At 37.9% G+C, this 20,421-nt stretch overlaps 1 protein-coding gene across 2 annotated transcripts in view; it reads left to right on the forward strand.

Annotated features, from left to right (window-relative positions):
- Positions 1–1,476, forward strand: part of Atp10a (ATPase phospholipid transporting 10A (putative)) — a 183,802-nt gene extending 182,326 nt beyond the window's left edge. For both annotated transcript variants that reach the window (XM_076851272.2, XM_076851273.2), the window contains exon 21: positions 73–1,476. In XM_076851272.2, the coding sequence (XP_076707387.2) occupies positions 73–691 (619 nt within the window). In that variant the 3' untranslated portion in view covers positions 692–1,476. The remainder of the gene's footprint in view (positions 1–72) is intronic.
- The last annotated feature ends 18,945 nt before the right edge of the window (positions 1,477–20,421 follow it).

Genomic DNA, 20,421 nt, shown 5'->3' on the forward strand with positions numbered 1-20,421 from the left:
AGTAGAGTCTCAGGAAACAGGTACCTATAGCAGTATCTGATTTTTTTTTTTTTTCTCATGTGCTCTTTCCAGATTGTTTTTCAAAGCCCTCCAGGGGAGCCTCTTCCCCACGCAACTTCAGCTGGCACGCCAGTCAGCCAAGAAATTTCCCAAGAAACCCAAAACTCCCAAAGAAATCTTAGTTCAGAAACATTTCCCTGGAGACCCAAAAACAGAGCTCTCAGAAGGGATGACCATGAGTCCCTCTGAGACCCTCTCCAAGGACTGTGCCTCAGAAGCTCCTCAAAACACACAGCAGCCATCCTGCTCCCTAAAGACCAGCAGGGAGCTCAGCACAGTGGACATAAGCATACCATTGAGAGAAGACACCATGCAGGAGGGACTGGATGCTCAGGCCCCAGGATCCTCCAGGCCAGTGGAGGCTGTTTTAGAAGCGTGTCCTGAGGACTCCAAGAGGAAACCCACCAGTACAAGCCAGGAACCCCCTCTATCGTCCCTCTTCAACCTGCCCAGTTTCGGTTCACTCAACTGGATCTCCTCCCTCTCAATGGTCAGTGGGCTGGGAAGTGTCTTCCAGTTCTCCAGAAGTAGTTTACACATGGACAAGCAGGATGGAGAGTTCCTGCCTAGCCCCCCACAGCCAGATCAGGACTTACATGGCTTACAGGGACAGGCCACAGACTACTTCTAGGATCACCTTCGTGGGACAGCAGCAGACAGTCACAGTGAAAACCTTGAAATGGCCTTTTATATATATGTAACGTAGATATTAATATTATTTATGTTTATTATTTGCACAGAAGAATTCTAGGGAGATATATTTTTAAATGTTTCCAAGGTTAACACAGGAAACAAGAGGTACCAAAAAGAAAGTTTATTTTTTAAAGTTCTAAGTAGAGTATATTGAAAAGAAAAATAAAGAGCTTTAACATATAAATATATATATATATATATATAAAGTTGAAAGAAGAATGACACTTAAAAAGTGTCTTTGAATTTATTTTTTCATCTCATTTTGTAAGAAAAGGCAATATGACTTAATTTTCTTCAACATGCGTGACCCTTGCTTTCCCTGAATACACTCTTGTGATTAAGCCCAGTAAACCTGGGTGGGTGTGGACATGGATGGCAGTGAGGAGAGATGACAGAGGGTAGGGCATGTGAACTCCCAAGACATATCCCTCCACTGACTTCCATTTCTACCAACCCAGAAGAACTGTGGCTCTGCTTTACCCATGAAGGGGAAAGTGAGAACTCAAGAAAAATTCATGTGTGAAGTTTATTCTGATGCTCAATTCAATGCAGGCACTTTGTAAAGATCTTGTAGGTATGACGGCCCTATGTAATATTTTGCCTGTTAAGATCATCACAAGCAATAAACAAACTTCACTTTGCAAAGACAATGTGTCCAGTCACCACAGTCATATGAAGTATTAATATATGACCTAATGGAGTGTGTTCTGAATACTGCGGGGAACTTCCTTTTAGATACTATGAAGAAAACAGCTCAGAGACACACTACCCTGTCACTGCACAGCTCCTTATACTCAGCTCCCTGGACCGGGCCAGCAGCCCAATCCAAACCCTTTCTGCCAAGAGGATAGATGTTTTGAGCAATTATCTTCAGGCATTTGTCTGATGAGCCATTATTTCTGTCCCTCTAAAAAGAGAAAAAGAAGGGGGAATGATTCTTTTTTTAAAAAAATCTACTGGGGATTCTTTTCTGAGCCTTTTATTTCAACTTTGTCAGACAGTCATTAATGTCATGACCACTCTGCTCAGTAATGAAGCTATGAAATAAGCAGGGTATCTGATTAAGTTATCAGAACTTCTGGCTCATGTGGACACCTACTGCCAAATACAGCAATGCAAAAAGAACAAAAGGACAGTGAAAATTGGGGAAGAATTTCTAGTTATCCAATCAGTGTGGTTCATGACAAGTACCAGAAAACATACTTCATTCTGGTCAAAATGAAAGGGAAGGCATGAGCTCACTGTCTGCAGGTCCTGAGGAGGATGGGCTCCAGGTGATTGGACTCATCAAGCCAGAATCCAGGGTGCTGTGGTTTGAAAGTATCCTCCAATATTCCTACAATAGAAACTCAATTCCCACTGCAGCTGTGTTGGGAGGTGGGGTCTTTGGGTGAGATGTTTAGGTCATGAGGCTTCTGTCCCTATCAAAAAGGTTTGCAGGGTTTGGCTGTCTTTTGCCCTTATACCTTCTGCCATGCGAACATGCAGCAAGAAAAGCCTTCACCCAACACAAGCACCTTGATCTGGAACTTTCCAGGATCCCAAACTGTGAAAATAAATCTGTTCTTTACAGAATACCTAGTTTCAGGTAATCTGGTTCAGCAATGCAAAATGACTTGAGACACAGGGCTTTTCCCCCTCATCTCTTCCTTTAGTTTTTTTTTTTTGTTGTTGTTGTTGTTTGTTTGTTTTGTTTTGGTGGGGTTTTGTTCTAAGCCTGCCTCTGTTCTTGGTGATAAATTTGCTGGAGTCATCCCTGATCACATCCACATATCACATCATCCACAGAAGGGAGAGGACACTTCTATATACATTGTAAGCTGAGTCCTGGTTTCCTTAGCCTCACCCTGTATAGATTGCATGGCAGCCTTAAAACCAGTTACTTCCTTTTTGATGGGAGTGTCTCTTTTTGAGGTTTCCTTGCTGGAACTGCCAGAGTACCTGAACTGCATGAGTGCATGGACATTCAGGGGAATATTTGGGTCCTGTTTGATGGAGAGACACAAGGGAGACTGGAGGCAGCTTCAGTAGCCAGTGTTGCTGGACCAAAGATGGCAGTGGTCCTCACCCTGCCTGCTCCCTTCCTGATGCCTTTCAATTGTCTTTAGGGTAGAGCATATGAAAAGAATCTCCTTAGGAAGGTATATACTCTACTATTTCCTGAATTAAGCTAATGGTCATCAGCACAAAGTATCAGAAGAACCATCCATAATCATATTCACCTGAATATCTGAGATTTTAAAATGCCCAGGTTCCAGATATTCTTTTCCTCACAATCTACCCTTTCTACAAATGATATCTCTTCTCTGTAGATACATCATCTTAGGTAATAGAGTGATCCAGGCAGGGGCTCTGGGAATATGCCTACCAAAACCAGTTTAAAGAAACAAACATTGTCAATGGCATTGGTAGTAGCTGCTTTGTAGGATGTGGAATATTCATAGAAATTTACAAATATAATCTGTCACAACCAAGTTTGATTCAACTGAACATAAATGGGACTGAGTTTTATGATTATCTTACCAAATACTAATAACAAATCTAAACTCAATGGGAATGGGAAAGACAGTAGAATGAATTGGACATAACTTTCCTATGTTTATATACGAATACATGACCAGTGTAACTCCACATCATGTACCACCACAAAAATGGGAAGTTATACTCCACATATGATATGTTAAAAAACATTCTACGTCATGTATAACTAAAAAGAATAAACTTAAAAAAATGGGAAGGCTGGCTATCTAAGGCTGGCTCTGCTCTTGGGAACAAAATTGCTGGACTAGTTATTTAATGTTGTTCAGCATAATTTGTTCAAAGTCAAAAACAATTCAATTAAAATTCTTGGAGGACAGATATTATGTCCTGATTGCCTTGTATTCCCATCACTTTGCACAGAATTTAGCAGTTTGAATGTGTTTGGTAAGTGTTGAATGAATGCAAGAATAAATGTTAAAAAAATTAAAGAGGTTAAGAAAAATTGCTTGTTACAACTCATTACTATTTGATATTTACTAGCAATTCTGGCTAAGGCAAATAAGATGAATTTTTTAAAAGAATCAACATTAGAATGTCAAGAGACTGAAATTACCATTACTTATACATGATATGATTGTGTACCTGGAAAATTCAAATGAATAAACTAAAAGGATCTCAAAATTAATGACAGGAGGAAATAAATTGACCCACTATAAAGGAAACAAATCACAGCTTTTGTATAGAGCCATAGCAAACCAGAAGAGAGGCTTGGAAAGATCTCATTCACCAATACAACACCAATGCCAAAAAAAAAAAAAAAAAAAAAAACCTAACATACTGAAGAATAATTCAATAAATATAAAGGCATCTCAACAGTGTTTAGGAAGATGAAATCCAACCAAGTCTTAACTATAAAAACATGACTCTTTTCTAAGTTAAGAAATAAATATTGTAAAGGTGTTCCATTTCAAACAATTTATGTAGCTTTTTTTTTTCCTTCTTTTTCTGGGTTTAGGTGTTTCTGAAATAAACAAAGTGGTTTTAGAGTTTCACTGGAAGCATATACCAGCAAAAACATTAAAATCCCAACAAATAAAAGTCATTGAGGGAATGCTTGTATTTTATAGAATGAAGTGTTGCCCAATTCTAGAAGCAAACCTAAATCTAATTAAGATTGTTTTTTCAGAATGACCTATCATCAAAGAGTAGAATCCTAGAACTAAAATGACTTCATTAATTATTTACTAGGACTAATTTTACAACTTTCCCCATGCAGTAGCCTCTACCTTTCGACAATAGACAGGACCTAGAACCAGTAAAAAACATTTACAAATTTATACATGGATAACTAGCCAATAATATAGGAAAATAATTCATTTTTATATATGAAAATTCAAACAAGTTAATATTTTAAATCTGAAATCAAAAGTCATAGTATAAGTAGAAGAAATTATAATCAAGTAGCCTCAGACTTCTGGAGAAGATGGACTCCCTTGGGCACTTGGGACAACTCCTAACATGTTGCCAACCTCGGGTTTAGGGAATATACCCCAACCTCATCTTCCCACAGCCAATGAACTGTGCCTGAAGTTCCTGCCTCAACCTTCTTGGCATCATTTTTGCCCCTTTTGAAATTGGCCACTGTGTTTCATATTATTATGTGGATCTACCAATAGGAGCCCAGGACACTGCTCCTGCAAACCCCTTCAGCTCCATAGTGCAGTGAAGCATAAAAATCTGTGACCATGGTTTTGCTTAGGCTCTGGGATCCCACTGGTCAGTCCCAGAGTGGGAGCTTTGTTGAGAAAGTCAACAGGGAAGATGGTTCTCCCATTAAGAAATGATGGCTAAAATCCCCAAAGAGGAAAGACATTTGCACTAAAAGTATTTCACGTATTCTGAATATGAAATGAAAATCAAAAGGCCAAACCCATTAGGGGAAAGTGTCTTGCATATGGAAAAGAGTTGTGTGGTGCAAATAACCACTATGAATCAATAAAGCAAATATCAAGTCACTTTTTGGCCAAAGACTAATGAAATGAGCACTGATATTGTTTGAGTGGGAACTAGGCTTCTGGAAAGAAATTTGTCAATGTAGAACAAAATATCTTGAACATATTCATTCTCCTTGACCCAGTAATTCCACTTGGGGGCTAAATCAGAAGAAAATAATTAAGGATTTAAATGTTCTTTATCTTATATGTAGTGGTGAAACAATTTGAATGAATGTCTGAAGTTATGGTAGTAATTTCAAGAAATACAAATATCAGATACAATACATCCAAAATACATCATTCATTGAGGGAAACATCATGAAAGAGCTCCTTCATGACAACACAATTAGACATAATTTACTATATGTTTAATCCATTAAAACATAATTGAATGCCTAACAGAAAGCCTGGTATGTGTTATACTCTGAGTACGTATTTGTTGAACCAAGACACAACAAACTTCATCACATTGTATATTCAGGACTTGGGGGTAATGGGTATGACACTCTATTAAAACCACACCATAGGATACTTCAACTTAAACTGGATGCCTATGTGGACCTGTCTATTGAGTACATTTTTTTAAAAAAATCTCCATCGACATTTGATTTTGGATCCTAATCATTGAAAAACAGCATAGTGGAAACTAGGTATGAGAATGTCACATATTAGATCTGTTAGCCATAGAGTAACTGTGAATCCCAGAATTCAGAGATGGGGCTGAAATGGTGGGCCTTTTACTGGCTTTGAGATGCTCGCTCCAAGATTCAGCGGTTTCTAGGTCCTGTCTATTGTCGAAAGGTAGAGGCTACTGCATGAGGAAGTTGTAAAATTAGTCCTATTAAATAATTAATGAAGTCATTTTAGTTCTAGGATTCTACTCTTTGATAATAGATCATTCTAGTTAGAAGAATAAAAGTAATAGTAAAAATGTTGAGGGGCTGGGGCCACCTGTAGACACCTACCAGAGCTCAGGCCTGGCCCAGATCCGCCTCTGCCCACCTATGCAGAGACGGACCTAGAAGCAGCTGAAATCTTGGAGCAGGCATCCCAAAGCCAGTGTAAGGCCCACCATTTCAGCCCCATCTTTGAAAGACCTTATATCCATCTTGGGGAACCTCCATTGCTATCTCGAGTTACCTCCCCTATTGCTGTCAACATCTTTAGTTGCAGTTGTATCCATTGTGAGATACCTGCAGGGTCTGAAAGCCCAGCATCAAGGTGAGGTACAGATCATCTATACAGATACTACAAGATTATAGGATAGAAACTACAATATCTCAGATCCATACTGCAAGCAAGAAAGACACATAGACAAAATGAAAAAACAAGGGAGGAAAGTGCCCTAAACAAACAAGGATACTACAGTAACAGATCCCATGGACAGTGAAGTTGATGAGATGTCAGAGAAGGAGTTTAGAATGTTCATAATAAAATGATCTGTGTATTAAAGAATGACCTAAATGAGTAAACACAGGCAAAAACTGATCACTCCAACAAAGAGATAAGACAGCAAACACGGGTAGCAAAAGATTACTTCAAGAAAGAGATGGAGACTCTGGAAAAAAAAACAAATAAAAAAATCAATAGAAAACATAACCAACAGACTAGATCACTTGGAAGACAGAACGTCAGATAATGAAGACAAAGTGTACAATCTGGAAAATAAAGATGACCACACAGTGAAGATACTAAGCAACCATGAACAGAACATCCAATAATTTGGAGACAGCATCAAAAAACCAAATATAAGAGTTATTGGGATAGAGGAAGGCACAGAGTTTCAAACCAAAGGAATGCACAATCTCTCCTCTGAGATAATATCAGAAAATTTCCCAAACATGAAGAATGAATTGGAAAATCAAATACGAGAGGCTTATAGGAAACCAAATGTACAAAATTACAACAGATCTACACCAAGGCACATTATAATGAAAATTCCTATTATACAGAATAAACACAGAATCTTAAAGGCCTGCAAGATAGAGGAATCAGATCACATATAGGGGGAGACCAATTCATATCTCAGCAGATTTTTCAACTCAGACCCTCAAAGCTGGGAGATCATGGAACAACATATACCAAGCTCTGAAAGAAAATGGATGCCAACCAAGAATCTTATATCCAGCAAAATTAAGCTTTAGATATGATGATGAAATAAGTCTTCCATGATAAAAGTTGAAAGAATTTACAACTACAGAACATCCTCAGCAAAATAGTCCATGAAGAGGAAATGAAAAACTGATGAAAATCAGCAGAGGGAAGGATTACACTAAAGGAAAAACTAATAAAAGGAGAAACTAAGTCAAGTTAAATACCAAAAATAAACAAAAATGGCTGGGAATACAATTCATTTCTCAATAATAACCTTGAATGTTAATGGCCTAAACTTACCAATCAAAAGGCATAGACGAACAGATTGGATTAAAAAAAAAAAAAAGACCCAACAATATGCTGCCTCCAAGAAACTCATCTTACAGGAAAAGACATTCACAGACTGAAGGTAAAAGGTTGTGAAAAATCATATCACTCACATGGACTGCAGAAGCAAGCAGGGGTTTCCATCCTCATATCAAATAAAGTAGATTTCAAGCTAAAGTTAATCAAAAGGGATAAAGAAGGACACCGCATACTGCTCAAGGGAACCATACACCAACAAGACTTAACAAAGAATGGAGAATCTATATTCATCAAACAAACTCTTGTCAAGTTCAAGAGTCAGACCACATCACAATAATTCTGGGTGAAGTTAACACACCTCTTTCACCACTAGATAGATCTTCCAAACAGAAGCTGAACAAAGAAACTTTAGAACTCAATAATACAATAAATAACTTAGACTTAACTGACATATATAGAATATTTCATCCTTCAACAAGTGAATACACATTCTTCTCAGCAGCACATGGATCCTTCTCTAAAATAGACCATATATTATGCCACAAAGCAACTCTTAGCAAATGCAGGAAGTAGAGATACTACCCTGCATTCTATCAGATCATAATGGAATGAAATTATAAAACAATGCTAAAATAAAAAATAAAAGCTACATCCAATACCTGGAGACTAAATAATATGCTACTGAATGAACAATCGGTTGCAAAAAATAACAAGGAGGAGATTAAAAAATTCTTAGAGGTAAATGAGAGCTGATACAACATATCAAAATCTCTGGGACACTATGAAAGCATTTCTAAGAGGAAAGTTCATTGCATAGAGTTCATTTCTTAAAAGAAGAAAAAGTCAACAAATAAATGGCTTAACATTACATCTCAAAGCCCTAGAAAAAGAAGAGAAACAACACCAAAATTAGTAGAAGATAGGAAATAATTAAAATCAGAACTGAAATCAATGAAATTGAAACAAAAGAAACAATTGAAAAAATTGACAAAACAAACATTTTTTTTTGAAAAAATAAATAAAATTGACAAACCCTTACATGCTAACGAAGAGAAGGAGAGAGAAAACTCAATTTACTAACACATCTGATAAAAAAGGAAATATCACTACGGACACTAAAGAAATATAGAAGATAATTAGAAATTATTTTGAAAACTTGTACTCCAATAAAGTAGAAAATATCAAAGTCATTGAAAAATTTCTAGAGTCATATGATTTGCCCAAATCAGGATGATATACACAATTTAAACAGATCTATTTCAAGCGATGAAATAAAAGATGCCATCAGAAGCCTACCAACCAAGAAAAGCCCAGGACCAGATGGATAAAAGCTGAGTTCTACAAGACCATTAATGAAGAACTAATACCATTATTCCTCAAATTATTTCATGAAATTGAAAAAGACAGAACACTTCTAAAGTCATTCTATGGGGCCAGTATCACCCTGACTCCAAAAACCAGGCAAAGATACCTCAAAGAAAGAAAACTTCAGACCAATATCTCTAATGAACATAGATACAAAATTTCTCAATAAAATTCTGGTAAATCAAATACAAAAACATATCAAAAAGATAGTGCATCACGATAAAGTGGGGTTCACTCCAGGGATGCAAGGTTGGTCCAACATACGGAAATCAATAAATGTAATTTATTACAACAATAGACTTAAAGACAATATGATCATATGATCATCTCAATAGATGCATAAAAAGCATTCAACAAAATACAGCACCCCTTCATGTTCAAAACACTAGAAAAACAAGGGATAACAGGAACATATCTCAACATTGTAAAAGCTATCTGTGCTAAACCCTGGGCCAACTTTATTCTAAATGGAGAAAAATTGAAAGCATTCCCACTAAAAACTGGAAGAAGATAGGGATGCCCTCTTTCACAACTTCTATTTAACATAGTTCTTGAAACACTGGCCAGAGCAATTAGACATACCAAAGAAATTAAAGGGATATGGATAGGAAAAGAAGAATTCAAATTAGCGCTAATTGCTGAAGAAATAACTCTATACTTAGAAGACCCAAAACATTCCACCAGAAAACTTCTAGAACTAATAGATGAATTCAGCAAAGTAGCAGTATATAAAATCTACACCCAGAAATCAAAGGCATTTCTGTATATCAGTGACAAATTCTCTAAAAGGGAAATGAGGAAAACTACCCCATTTACAATAACCTCAAAAACAATAATAAAATACTTGAGAATCAACTTAATGAAAGAGGTTAAAGACCTCTATGACGAAAACTCCAGAATGCTAAAGAAATAAAGAAGACCTTAGAAGATGGAAAGATCTATCTTTTTCTTTGATTGGCAGAATTAATATTGTCAAAATGACCATTCAACCAAAAGCACTGTACAGATTTGATGTAATTCCAATAAAAATCCCAATGAAATTCCATATAGAAATAGAAAAAGAAGTCATGTAATTCATCTGGAAAAATAAGAGACCCAGAATAGGTAAATCTTTACCAAGAAGAGTGAAGTAGGTGGCATCACTATATCAGACCTTTAATTATACTACAGAGTAATAGCAAAAAAAAACCCCAGCATGGTATTGGCACCAAAATTGACCAATGGTACAGAATAGAGGACCCAGAGACTAACCCACATAACTACAGTTATCTTGTATTAGACAAAGGCACCAAAAACATACATTGGAGAAAAGATAGCCTCTTTAACAAATGGTGCTGGGGAAAACTGGAAATCCATATACAACAAAATGAAATTAAACCCCATCTCTCACCATGCACAAAACTCAATTCAAAGTGGATCAAGGACCTAGGAATTAAACCAGAGACACTCCACTTATTAGAAGAAAAAGTAGGCCCAAAACTCCATCATGTCAGATTAGGCCCCACTTTCTTTAATAAGACTTTTATAGCACAAGAATTAAAATCAAGAATTAATAAATGGGATGGATTCAAACTAAAAGCTTCTTCTCAGCAAAAGAAACAATCAGTGAGGTGAATAGAGAGCCTACATTTTGGCAGCAAAGTTTTACCACATGCACATCAGATAGAGCACTAATCTCCAGTATATATAAAGAACTCAAAAATCTTAACACCAAAAAAAAAAAATGATCAATAAATGGGTCAAGGAATTGAACAGACATTTCTCAGAAGATGATATACAATCAATCAACAAATATATGAAAAAATGTTCAACATCTCTAGCAATTAGAGAAATGCAAATCCAAACTACTCTAAGATTTCATCTCACTCCAGTCAAAATGGCAGCTATTAAGAATACAAACAACAGGGCTGGGGGTGTGGCTCGAGTGGTAGAGCACTTGCCTTGCACACGTGAGGCACTGGTTCGATCCTCAGCACCACATAAAGATAAATAAAATACAGGTATTGTATCCATCTACAACTAAAAAAAGTATTTAAAAAAGAAAGAATACAAATAATAAGTGTTGGAGAGGATGTGGGGGAAAAGGCACACTCATACGTTGCTAGTGGGTCTGCAAATTAATGCAGCCAATATGGAAAGCAGTATGGAGAATCCTTGGAAAACTAGGAATGGAACCACCATTTGACCCAGCTGTCCCACTCCTCGGTTTATACCCAAAGACTTAAAAACAGCAGCCACAAGATGGAAGGAGACCCTCATCGTTATACAGAATACATGTATGACGATGTGAGGGGAAAAATAAAAGAAGTGCGTCACATTAGATTGGGTAGAGAGAAGTGATGGGAGGGGAGGGAAGGGGAGGGGAAGTGGGGAAAGGAAGGACAGCAGAAAAAAATAGACATTATTATTGCTGTATGTATATACGTGACTGCATGACCAATGTGATTTAGCAACCTGTACATTCAGAAAAATGAGAAACTATACCCCATCTGATTCAAATGTATGATATGTCAAGATCATTGTATTGTCATGTGTAACTAATTAAAACAAATTAAAAATTTAAATTAAAAAAGTTTAAATGCATTTAAATATATGATCATAAAAAAACAGCAGCCACATCAATGTTTATAGCAGCACAATTCATAATAGCTAAACTGTGGAACCAACCTAGATACCCTTCAATAGATGAATGGATAAAGAAAATGTGGTATACATAAGTAATGGAATATTATACATCATTAAAAGAGAATAAAATCATGGCATTTGCAGGTAAATGGATGGGGTTGGAGAATATAATGCTAAGTGAAGTTAGCCAATCCCAAAAAATCAAATGCCAAATGTTTTCTCTGATATAAGGATGCTGATTCATAATGGGATTGGGGGGGAGCATGGGAGGATTAGACGAACTCCAGATAAAGCAAAAGGGAGAGAGAGGAAAGGAGGGAGCATGGGGTTAGGAAAGATAATGAAATGAGATGGAAATCATTATCCTAAGTACATGTATGAAGACACAAATGGTGTGACTCTATTTTGTGTACAACCTGAGATATGAAAAATTGTGCTCCATATGTGTAATGTGACCTGTAATGCATTCTGCTGTCATACATAACAAATTAGAATTTTAAAAAAAATTTAATGTGGAGGGGCTGGGAGTGTGACTCTCTGGTAAAGCACTTGCCTAGCATGCCTGGGACCCTGGGTTCCATCCATAGTAACACACATTTAAAAAAAAAAAAAGAAAAAAAAAAAGCTGAGCTCCTATCAGAGATGCTATGAAGTGTCACCCAGATAGGAAATTGCCGTAGGTTAGTCAGACTGCCTTCCCAAGCTCACCTTTTATCCCTACTTTTCAATGCTCATCTTGATTTATACAAGCATACTAGGACCTCAGTTCTGAAAAATCCAGAAAGGTCCTCCAGCTCAAAGCTCCTGCAAGAATCAGCCAAGTCTTTAATTATGACTTCATTCTCAAAGCTTCCTGCTGCTCAGTCCTATTTCCTTCATGCTCCCTCATGGGTTGCCCCAAGGACATTTCCCAGGAATCTATCTATACACAAATTTCTTTATCCAGAGTCCACTTTCAGGGGCCCAGGACCTAAAAGAGCTCCAAAATCAGGAACCAATTGCCCTGTAAAAGGCCAGGGTATGACTTTTTCTTACTTAAATCATACTCACAGATATCAAAATATTTATAAGACATATAATTGAAAAAGTTAATATAGAATCTTATTAAGGTTTATCTGTATTGTAAAAAAGAGATATCTCAGGATACTTTTGTACTAAAATTGATCCCTGCTCTCCTGAATGTATTGTCTACAAATAAAACTCAACTTCTCTTAACAACTTTCTAAAACAGATAGGTCATGTTGGTTTGGCTAGCTATTTCCTGGAGCAGCTTCATTGTTTTCTGTGCCTGCAGCACTCCAACATTATAGACCTACATCTGTCTGAGGCTTCAGAATCCTAGAAATATCTTCTCTTCAGGTGACTTGCATCCATCTCACCTCAGCAAGAAGTGTGCTCTTGCTTCTCTGATGCCCAGACACCCAGACTCACTTTATGAGCTGCATCACCTTTTCTTTGTGCTCAAGCATTCCTGTCTTCCTCCCCAGAGAATTAACTCTTTGAGCATACAGTCTGTGGTTCAGCAGAGTGACTTGTTTAATAATTATCTAATGAATCATTGTTAACCCAAATTAGCTGGGCTGTCCATGTCATGCATCACTAAAGGAAGAGAGATAACCCTTACTGACTCGACTTAGCTGTTGGTGTCCTCCAGCTTTCATAAAATCTTGTGGTCTCCCTGTGTTGGAGAAGTAAGTCCTCTGTGGTTTGGATAAATGTCCCCTCAAGGTAGGTCCATGTGTTAAAGGCTTTTCCTAGAGTGATATGGTTGGACGTGGTGGAGATTTCAGGAGGTGGGGCCTAGTTGCAAGTCTTCAGGTCACTGGAGATGTGCTCTTGAAAGGGACTGTGGGACTCCAGTCCCTTCCTCTTCTCTATTTTGCTTCCTGACTCATGAGCTAAACAACTCCATGTGCTTGCTACCATTGCCATACAGCACTCCTACCAGAAACAAAGCAATGGGTCTGCCATTGTCAGACTGAAACAGAAAAATGGAAGAAGGGGGAAGCTAGTTCTCGATTGCTCACTCCTTTCCCAAGGTGGTGCAGTTTTCTGCTGCTGTTGCCTATGCAAATCAGACCCCAGGTCCTCCAGCCATTGAATGAGAACTTCACCAGTGGCTCTCCATAGGGCTATTATGCCCTTAGCCTCAGACTGGGGCTACATCATTGGCCTCTCTCCTTTTGAGGCTCCAGCTTCTTAGACTGAGCAACTACTGATTTCTTTGGCTCTCTAGCCTGCAAATGATCTTCACATTTCAGCCTTGGATCATGTGAGCCAATCTAATAAATCCCCTTTTATAATTATATATATTATATTGGTTCTGTTCCTCTGAAGAACTATGACTAATGCGAAATCTTTAAATTTATGTTCATTTCATGTTGAACTTCCTTGGCACTATCACCATATTTTCATAAATAGAGATCAGGATCTTCATTCATTATATTTCAATTACAATATTTGGAGTGAGAATTATAGAGAAAAGCATGGGTGCATAGTCCATTAAAACTAAAAATAAAAAGTAATTATCATGCTAAGAGGTATCTTTTAAAAAATAGAATAAACTGAAAAATCTAAAAATTGTTTGATTCATGCATTTCTCAACATAAAGGTAGTGAGGAAAGGAAGAACAAAGGAACAAGGAACAGATGGACAGATAAAAAAAGAGATAGCAGATGGTTGACTTAAACCAATAATGTCAACAATTGCAATAGATGTAAGTAAACTAAACGCTTTAATTAAAAGACAAATATTTTCATAGTCAAATTCAGAAGGTTAAGGGTGGGGGTGGATCTCCTAAAGGTGGGGGTGGATCTCCTAAAAAAGGAGTTGGGAAAGGGAGGGAAATTTTAGGGAGCTATATTAACTGAATTATGTTGTTATATTGTGTGCATATAGGAATATATAACAACAAATGCCATCAATATGTATAACTATAATGCACAAATAATGTGAACAAAAAAATTTTAAAAAGACAAATATTTTAAAAATGGATTAAAAGAAATAAAAAGACCCAACTATATGCCCATGAAGTATAAAGACACAAAACATGTTGAAAGTAAAAGGATGCAAAAAATACAAAATTTAAACTATATATATATATATATATATATATATATATATATATATGAAAGATGATATGGTTACATTACTATCAGACAAAGTAGGCTTCAAGACATAAAGAGGGACCTTACCTGATGATGAAGACAGTTTCTCAGGAGGACATAACAATCTTGAATGGCATACATCTATAACAAAACTTCAAAATACATGGAACTAAAACTTATGGAAGGAAGAAATAGAAAAATCATAAATATAGTCAGCAATTTCTAAAACAGAGAGAGAGGAAAAAACATAGATGTAGGATTTGGAGGATAATAAACAATTTGTTTCTGTACTTGTGACTCAAAAAAAACAGATGTAAGTGTGCATGGCCACATATCCTTGGACATCACTGTAGACAGAGCTAGCCTTCAGGTACAAGCAGATTTGGCCAAGCAAGGCCAGGAAGGATGGAAGCTGACAGTGTGCAAGGAGAGAGATTCTGAAGCAAGGAGCAAGCACGGAAAAACGCAGTGATCCCTGACTCTCACTGGCTCTGCCCTGCCCTCACCTGTGCCTCCAGGAAGGGAACCTGTGGGCTCCCGGGGTCCAACGCCTGAGCCCTGCCGGCAGTGTGCCAGCCACAGGGCTGCAATGTAGTTTCACCATTTTCCTTCTCTTCTTGCATCTACTAAACAATTCTTATTCAGACCTGTTCCCTCAAAGGTATGAAGACTTTCCTTCCTTGTTCACTTTGCCCTTGTATCAAAACCACATCTAGGGTAGACTTCTTACATCCATCTGAGGGCATGAAATCCACTTTGTCACCTTTTCCCTTCCCTTCCTTTACTGTTCCTTTCCTTTCATGAACTTAGTCATAGGAAAGACAACCAGGCCTGATCCCCTCCCTCCCAACTCTTATCATCTGATCTCACTCAGAATAGAAACCATTTCCACAAAGGACCCTCCACCCTGCACGAGCTATGCCTCTCTGCTGCATGGACCTTTATTACACAAGCTCTTTTGGTGTGGTTCTGCATGGTATGGTTCCTTTTTGATCTTACCATAGTTAGTTCTAATGCATTGTCAACTGGATATCTTTTTGTGTAGTTTTTTTTTTTCTTTTCAATTTTTAAAATTTTATTTGGGGGCTGGGGTTGTGGCTCAGTGGTAGAGCGCTTGCCTAGCATGTGTGAGGTACTGGGTTTGATTCTCAGCACCACATTAAAAAAATAAATAAAGGGCCACCAACAACTAATAAAATATTTTTTAAAAAATTTTATTTGGTAGTGCATTATAGTTATACATAATAGTGGGCTTCTTTTTGACATATTCATAAGTGCATGTAATATACTTTTCTCCATTTCAGTTAGCAGTATTACCCACTTCTCTCTTCTTCTCCTTCCCCAATCCTCTTCCACTATTTTAACTGTCTTCTTGCTATTTATTTATTTTTAATTGGTGCATTATAGTTTATTGAATGAATCCCTTCTCGTGTTTGTATTTAAAGCATGAAAACTCTTTTGATCAATTTGAACTTAGTTTATACTGAACTTGAGGCAAATGTTTTGGATCAATGAAAATGACAAAAGTGTTTTCAGGACATTTGCATATGGCCTTGCTTTCCTCTGGTCCTCATTAATAAAACCACAGCTGGAGACCTTTGCTGGAAAGCTTATGACTTGGTTCACATACCATATGGCATAAATAAAACTCCTCTTAAACAAGCCCAGTCCAAACTGGTACATGATGTAACTCCAACTTTGCCAGGAGAACCATCAGTTGCTTTTATTAATTACCTAAGCTGTGTGCCCACAGCCACCCACAATGGATCATGACAGAGTTTAGTCACCTCCTCTCCCAGGGCAAATTTAAAATGGCTCTTCTTATGTTTTCTTTATAGTTAACATTTTTAGATTTTTTCAGTTCTTGATTAAACCAGCACAGAAGCCTAGATTATTCACTGATCTGAAAACCTTTCTGGTTTCTACTGGAGAGGCCAAGGAAATGACTGTGCTCAGGCAAGACAGACTCTCTCTAATTTTCTTTCATCATTCAGCAAGGTCAATTTTTATAATACACTGGGCAAATGAGTTTTTTTTTAACCCATAAAATAGGATTTCTTGGCTCAAACTTATTTTTGAAGGGGTTATATTTTAGTTTTACAGATTTTTTACTCTACATTTCAAAGTTAGGTGTCCAAAAAGTAATGAATAATCCAAGATACATCAGTCACACTGCTCCAGCAAAGAATTCAGATACAGAGAAATACAAAAATGTTCTGGGCAGCCAGGAGAGATCTCATCCACACTTGTGGAACAAAACCATGGATTTTAAAGAGACCTGGCTGGGGCCAGAGTCGCTGAGTAAAACAAAGGTGGGGAACATGGACAATTTAACTAATTTGAGCTAAGCAGTCATTTATTATAATCAGAAGTACATGCATATGGTGGGCAGCTGAGGTTTGTAGACATGGTGCCCGGTTTCTTTCTCTTCCTGGATCCCACTTTGTACATGAGCTCAGGGCCTATGATGAAGGACCAACTCTTGGGCCTTATGGATGTAAATGGCTTCATTGGTCACTCTGTTTGGAAACAGTCCTGATCCCATGTCAGGGACAGCTTTTGGCCAGAGTACACAGCACAGCTCTGCCTCATCATGCAGCAACCCTGAAGGACCTGTGCAAGCCTCCTCCTTCCCCTCCAATTCTGCTGATAGAACAGAGCATCATGAGGCTCATGCCATATGCACTAACTACACAGCTTTGGTGGTGAGTATTCAGGGGACTTACACTGAGTCTTGTCATCAGACTCTTCAGCAGACTAGTGGGATAAACTTTCCAAGTAACACATAATCTTCTGTCCATCATTCTCCCTGCCACCTCACAAATAGTGCTGCTGGAACTGAGAAATAATCAGTTAAGCAAATGCTCAAGATGCCTATGTTGGCCATCACATACTCACAGCTTGTCCCCTTCAGCATCTGTATGTATGGGTGATCCCAGGACAGCTCAGGTCTTATGAAGCTGTGAGGGAGCCTAGTCAGGCTGCTGAGAAAGTGCTGAGAATCCTAATGTGTGTTTTCCATAAAGACATCAGAAAGAATCATCGCTGCCAATCTCCTTTCTTTAAATACAAGGAAAACACATTTTAATGTTTTATTATTCTTGAGACTCCAGGGAGCAGTCCACCCCTCTAAAACCCACACTTCATGTTGGAACTGAGATTCTGGGGCTATTTTCATTGCTGGGGTAAACAGTCCACCCTAAACACTTTAGAACCACCAATAGGGTTATGATTATGGGCCTTGTGTACTGCTCTCTGGCCCTGTTAACTGACTCTTATCCCTGAATCATCCTCCTCCTCCTTCCTACCCAGTGGATATTGTGCTTAGGGTATGACTGTTTATAAGTCAGTGCAGATCATAGTCAGAGCTATGATCAAAGCTTAGTTCTTTTTCCTTTTTGCAAAGATCTTATTTCCAGACAAGGTCACATTCATAGGTACCATGGGTTAGATAGAACTTAAACATGTCTTTTGGGGATATAAACTGAAGCACAACATAGTGATCACAAATTAGTTCTTAACTTCTTATCTTCTCACATCTCATCCTGTCCCTCCCTCCCAGACACCACAGATTCCTATACTCTCAACCTACATTTGAAAACAACTATAAAACATAAAATATGAGTTCATTGTGTTGGTAATCATTCATATTTAAATCTCATAGAATTGATAGTCTAGAGATGTTTGACATCACTAATCATTAGGGAAATACAAATTTAAAAAACAGAGAAATACTATCTCACATCCATTAAGAAGTCTTTTTCATAATGTTTTTCATTTTTAGGAAAAAAATGAGTGTTGGTGAAGAGGTAGATAAATCAGCATCTTGTGCACTACTGGTGAGAGTATGAAACAGTACAGCCACTGTAAGAACAGTGTGGCAAGACTCAAAAAATTAAACATTCAATTAACACATGATTCAGTGATTACATTTCTGGAAATAAATCCAAATGAATTCAAAACAGAGACTCAAACAGATATTTACACACCCATCTTCATACCATTATTATTCATATTATCCAAAAGAGTGGAAGGAATCCAAGGGTCCATCAATGATGAATGAATGCATAAAGTATGGTATGTACATATGATAGGGTGCAGAAATTAGTACTCCAAAATATACATATGATAGGGTGCAGAAATTAGTACTCCAAAATATACATATGATAGGGTGCAGAAATTAGTACTCCAAAATATATCACTTTAGCATAATAACTACTTGGAACCAAAGAAGATGGGAAGACTTTAGAAACAACCTTAGAAGCAAAGTTACTCTCTGATCTCTTCCTACCCTCCCCTTATCCCTCTTTCTCCCTGTAGACTAATTATAGAGAACAGAATTCTTCTTCCCCAGTGCAGACATAGAAGCTAGAAGCCCTCCCCGACCAAAGCCACCCATAACACCTCGAAAGAGCACTCTCTCCTTTCTCCTTGAAGATCCTCACCCCAGAGAGGACCCGCTCCGTACCCAGGGTGAGGGAGTGCTGCACAGAGAGGCCAAGGAGAGTCTGAACAGATGTGACTCGTTGGCTTTCCTCCTTAGGTCTAGCACCTATTAAAGCATATCCTTGTGCCCAGTCACCATTCTACACAGCTGTCTACCCAATTCTGCCTCAGACCTAAGTTTAAAAGTACTTTTACCTAGGTCTTTGGGTTCTCATTTCTGAAGGTTCCTAAATTATGTAAAACTCTGAATGAATATGTTTGTTATACTTTTCTCTTACGAATCCGTCTTTCGTTAATGAGTGTCAACCCTGCCCCTTATGGTGGTAAGGAAAGGTACCAGACATTTCCACCTCTACACTGACAATGGAATATTATTCAGCCTTTAAAAAGAAAGGAGATTCTGACACAAGCTGCAACATAGATGAAACTAGAAGACATTATGCTGAGTGAAACAAGTCTTTCACGAAAGGACACCTACCATAAGATTTCACTTGCATGAGGTTCTTGGAGTAGTAAATTCAACCAGAACACTGGTTGCCAGGGGCTGGGAAGGGGCAGTGTGGAGTTCTTATCTGAGTACATAATTTCATTTTGGTTTCAAGAAAATGTTCTGAAGATGGATAGTGGTTATAGCTGTACAATAATGTGAGTGTACTTCATACCACTGAGTTTACACTCAAAAATGGTTAAGATGGCAAATGCGGTGTGCATTTCACTACAACAATTGTTTTATAATTTTAAAAAAAGCAAGAGCTCCAGGGAGAATACTATTTTATATTAAAATATTCACAAGGTACAAGATTCTGAGACAGAGCCTGCCGGGGCCTCCGCTCTCCCACTTGTCGTGGCTGGATGCACTCGCACCACGCTTCGTTTTCAGAGGATATGAAAGTTTATCTCCTTATAAAATAAACATGACAGCAAATGTGTCTGCTCTGACTCAGAAGCTCTAAATAACTTGTTGGAACTCAGGTAGCCATAAATCTCTGTCCTGAGTTATGGCTTATAGGAGTGGGAAACACACCAGACACAGAGTTCTTAGAGGAAAATCAGTCTGCTATTTTTAGCTCTCACTTCTCTCAGAGAAAACAAGAAGCTGCTAAGCTTGCTGGCTGTGAGGAAAACGGCTCTGGGTAGGTCATCTTCTCAGGGTGGCTGCTGTGGGGTACCCAGCCTCCCCAGAAATGCACTCCCAAGAGGTCTTCCACAACCCCAAAACAGACACTTGTACCAGGCACACACTCTTTTCT

The sequence above is a fragment of the Callospermophilus lateralis genome, chromosome 3 (assembly GCF_048772815.1).
Source record: "Callospermophilus lateralis isolate mCalLat2 chromosome 3, mCalLat2.hap1, whole genome shotgun sequence".
Classification (NCBI taxonomy): Eukaryota; Metazoa; Chordata; class Mammalia; order Rodentia; family Sciuridae; genus Callospermophilus; species Callospermophilus lateralis.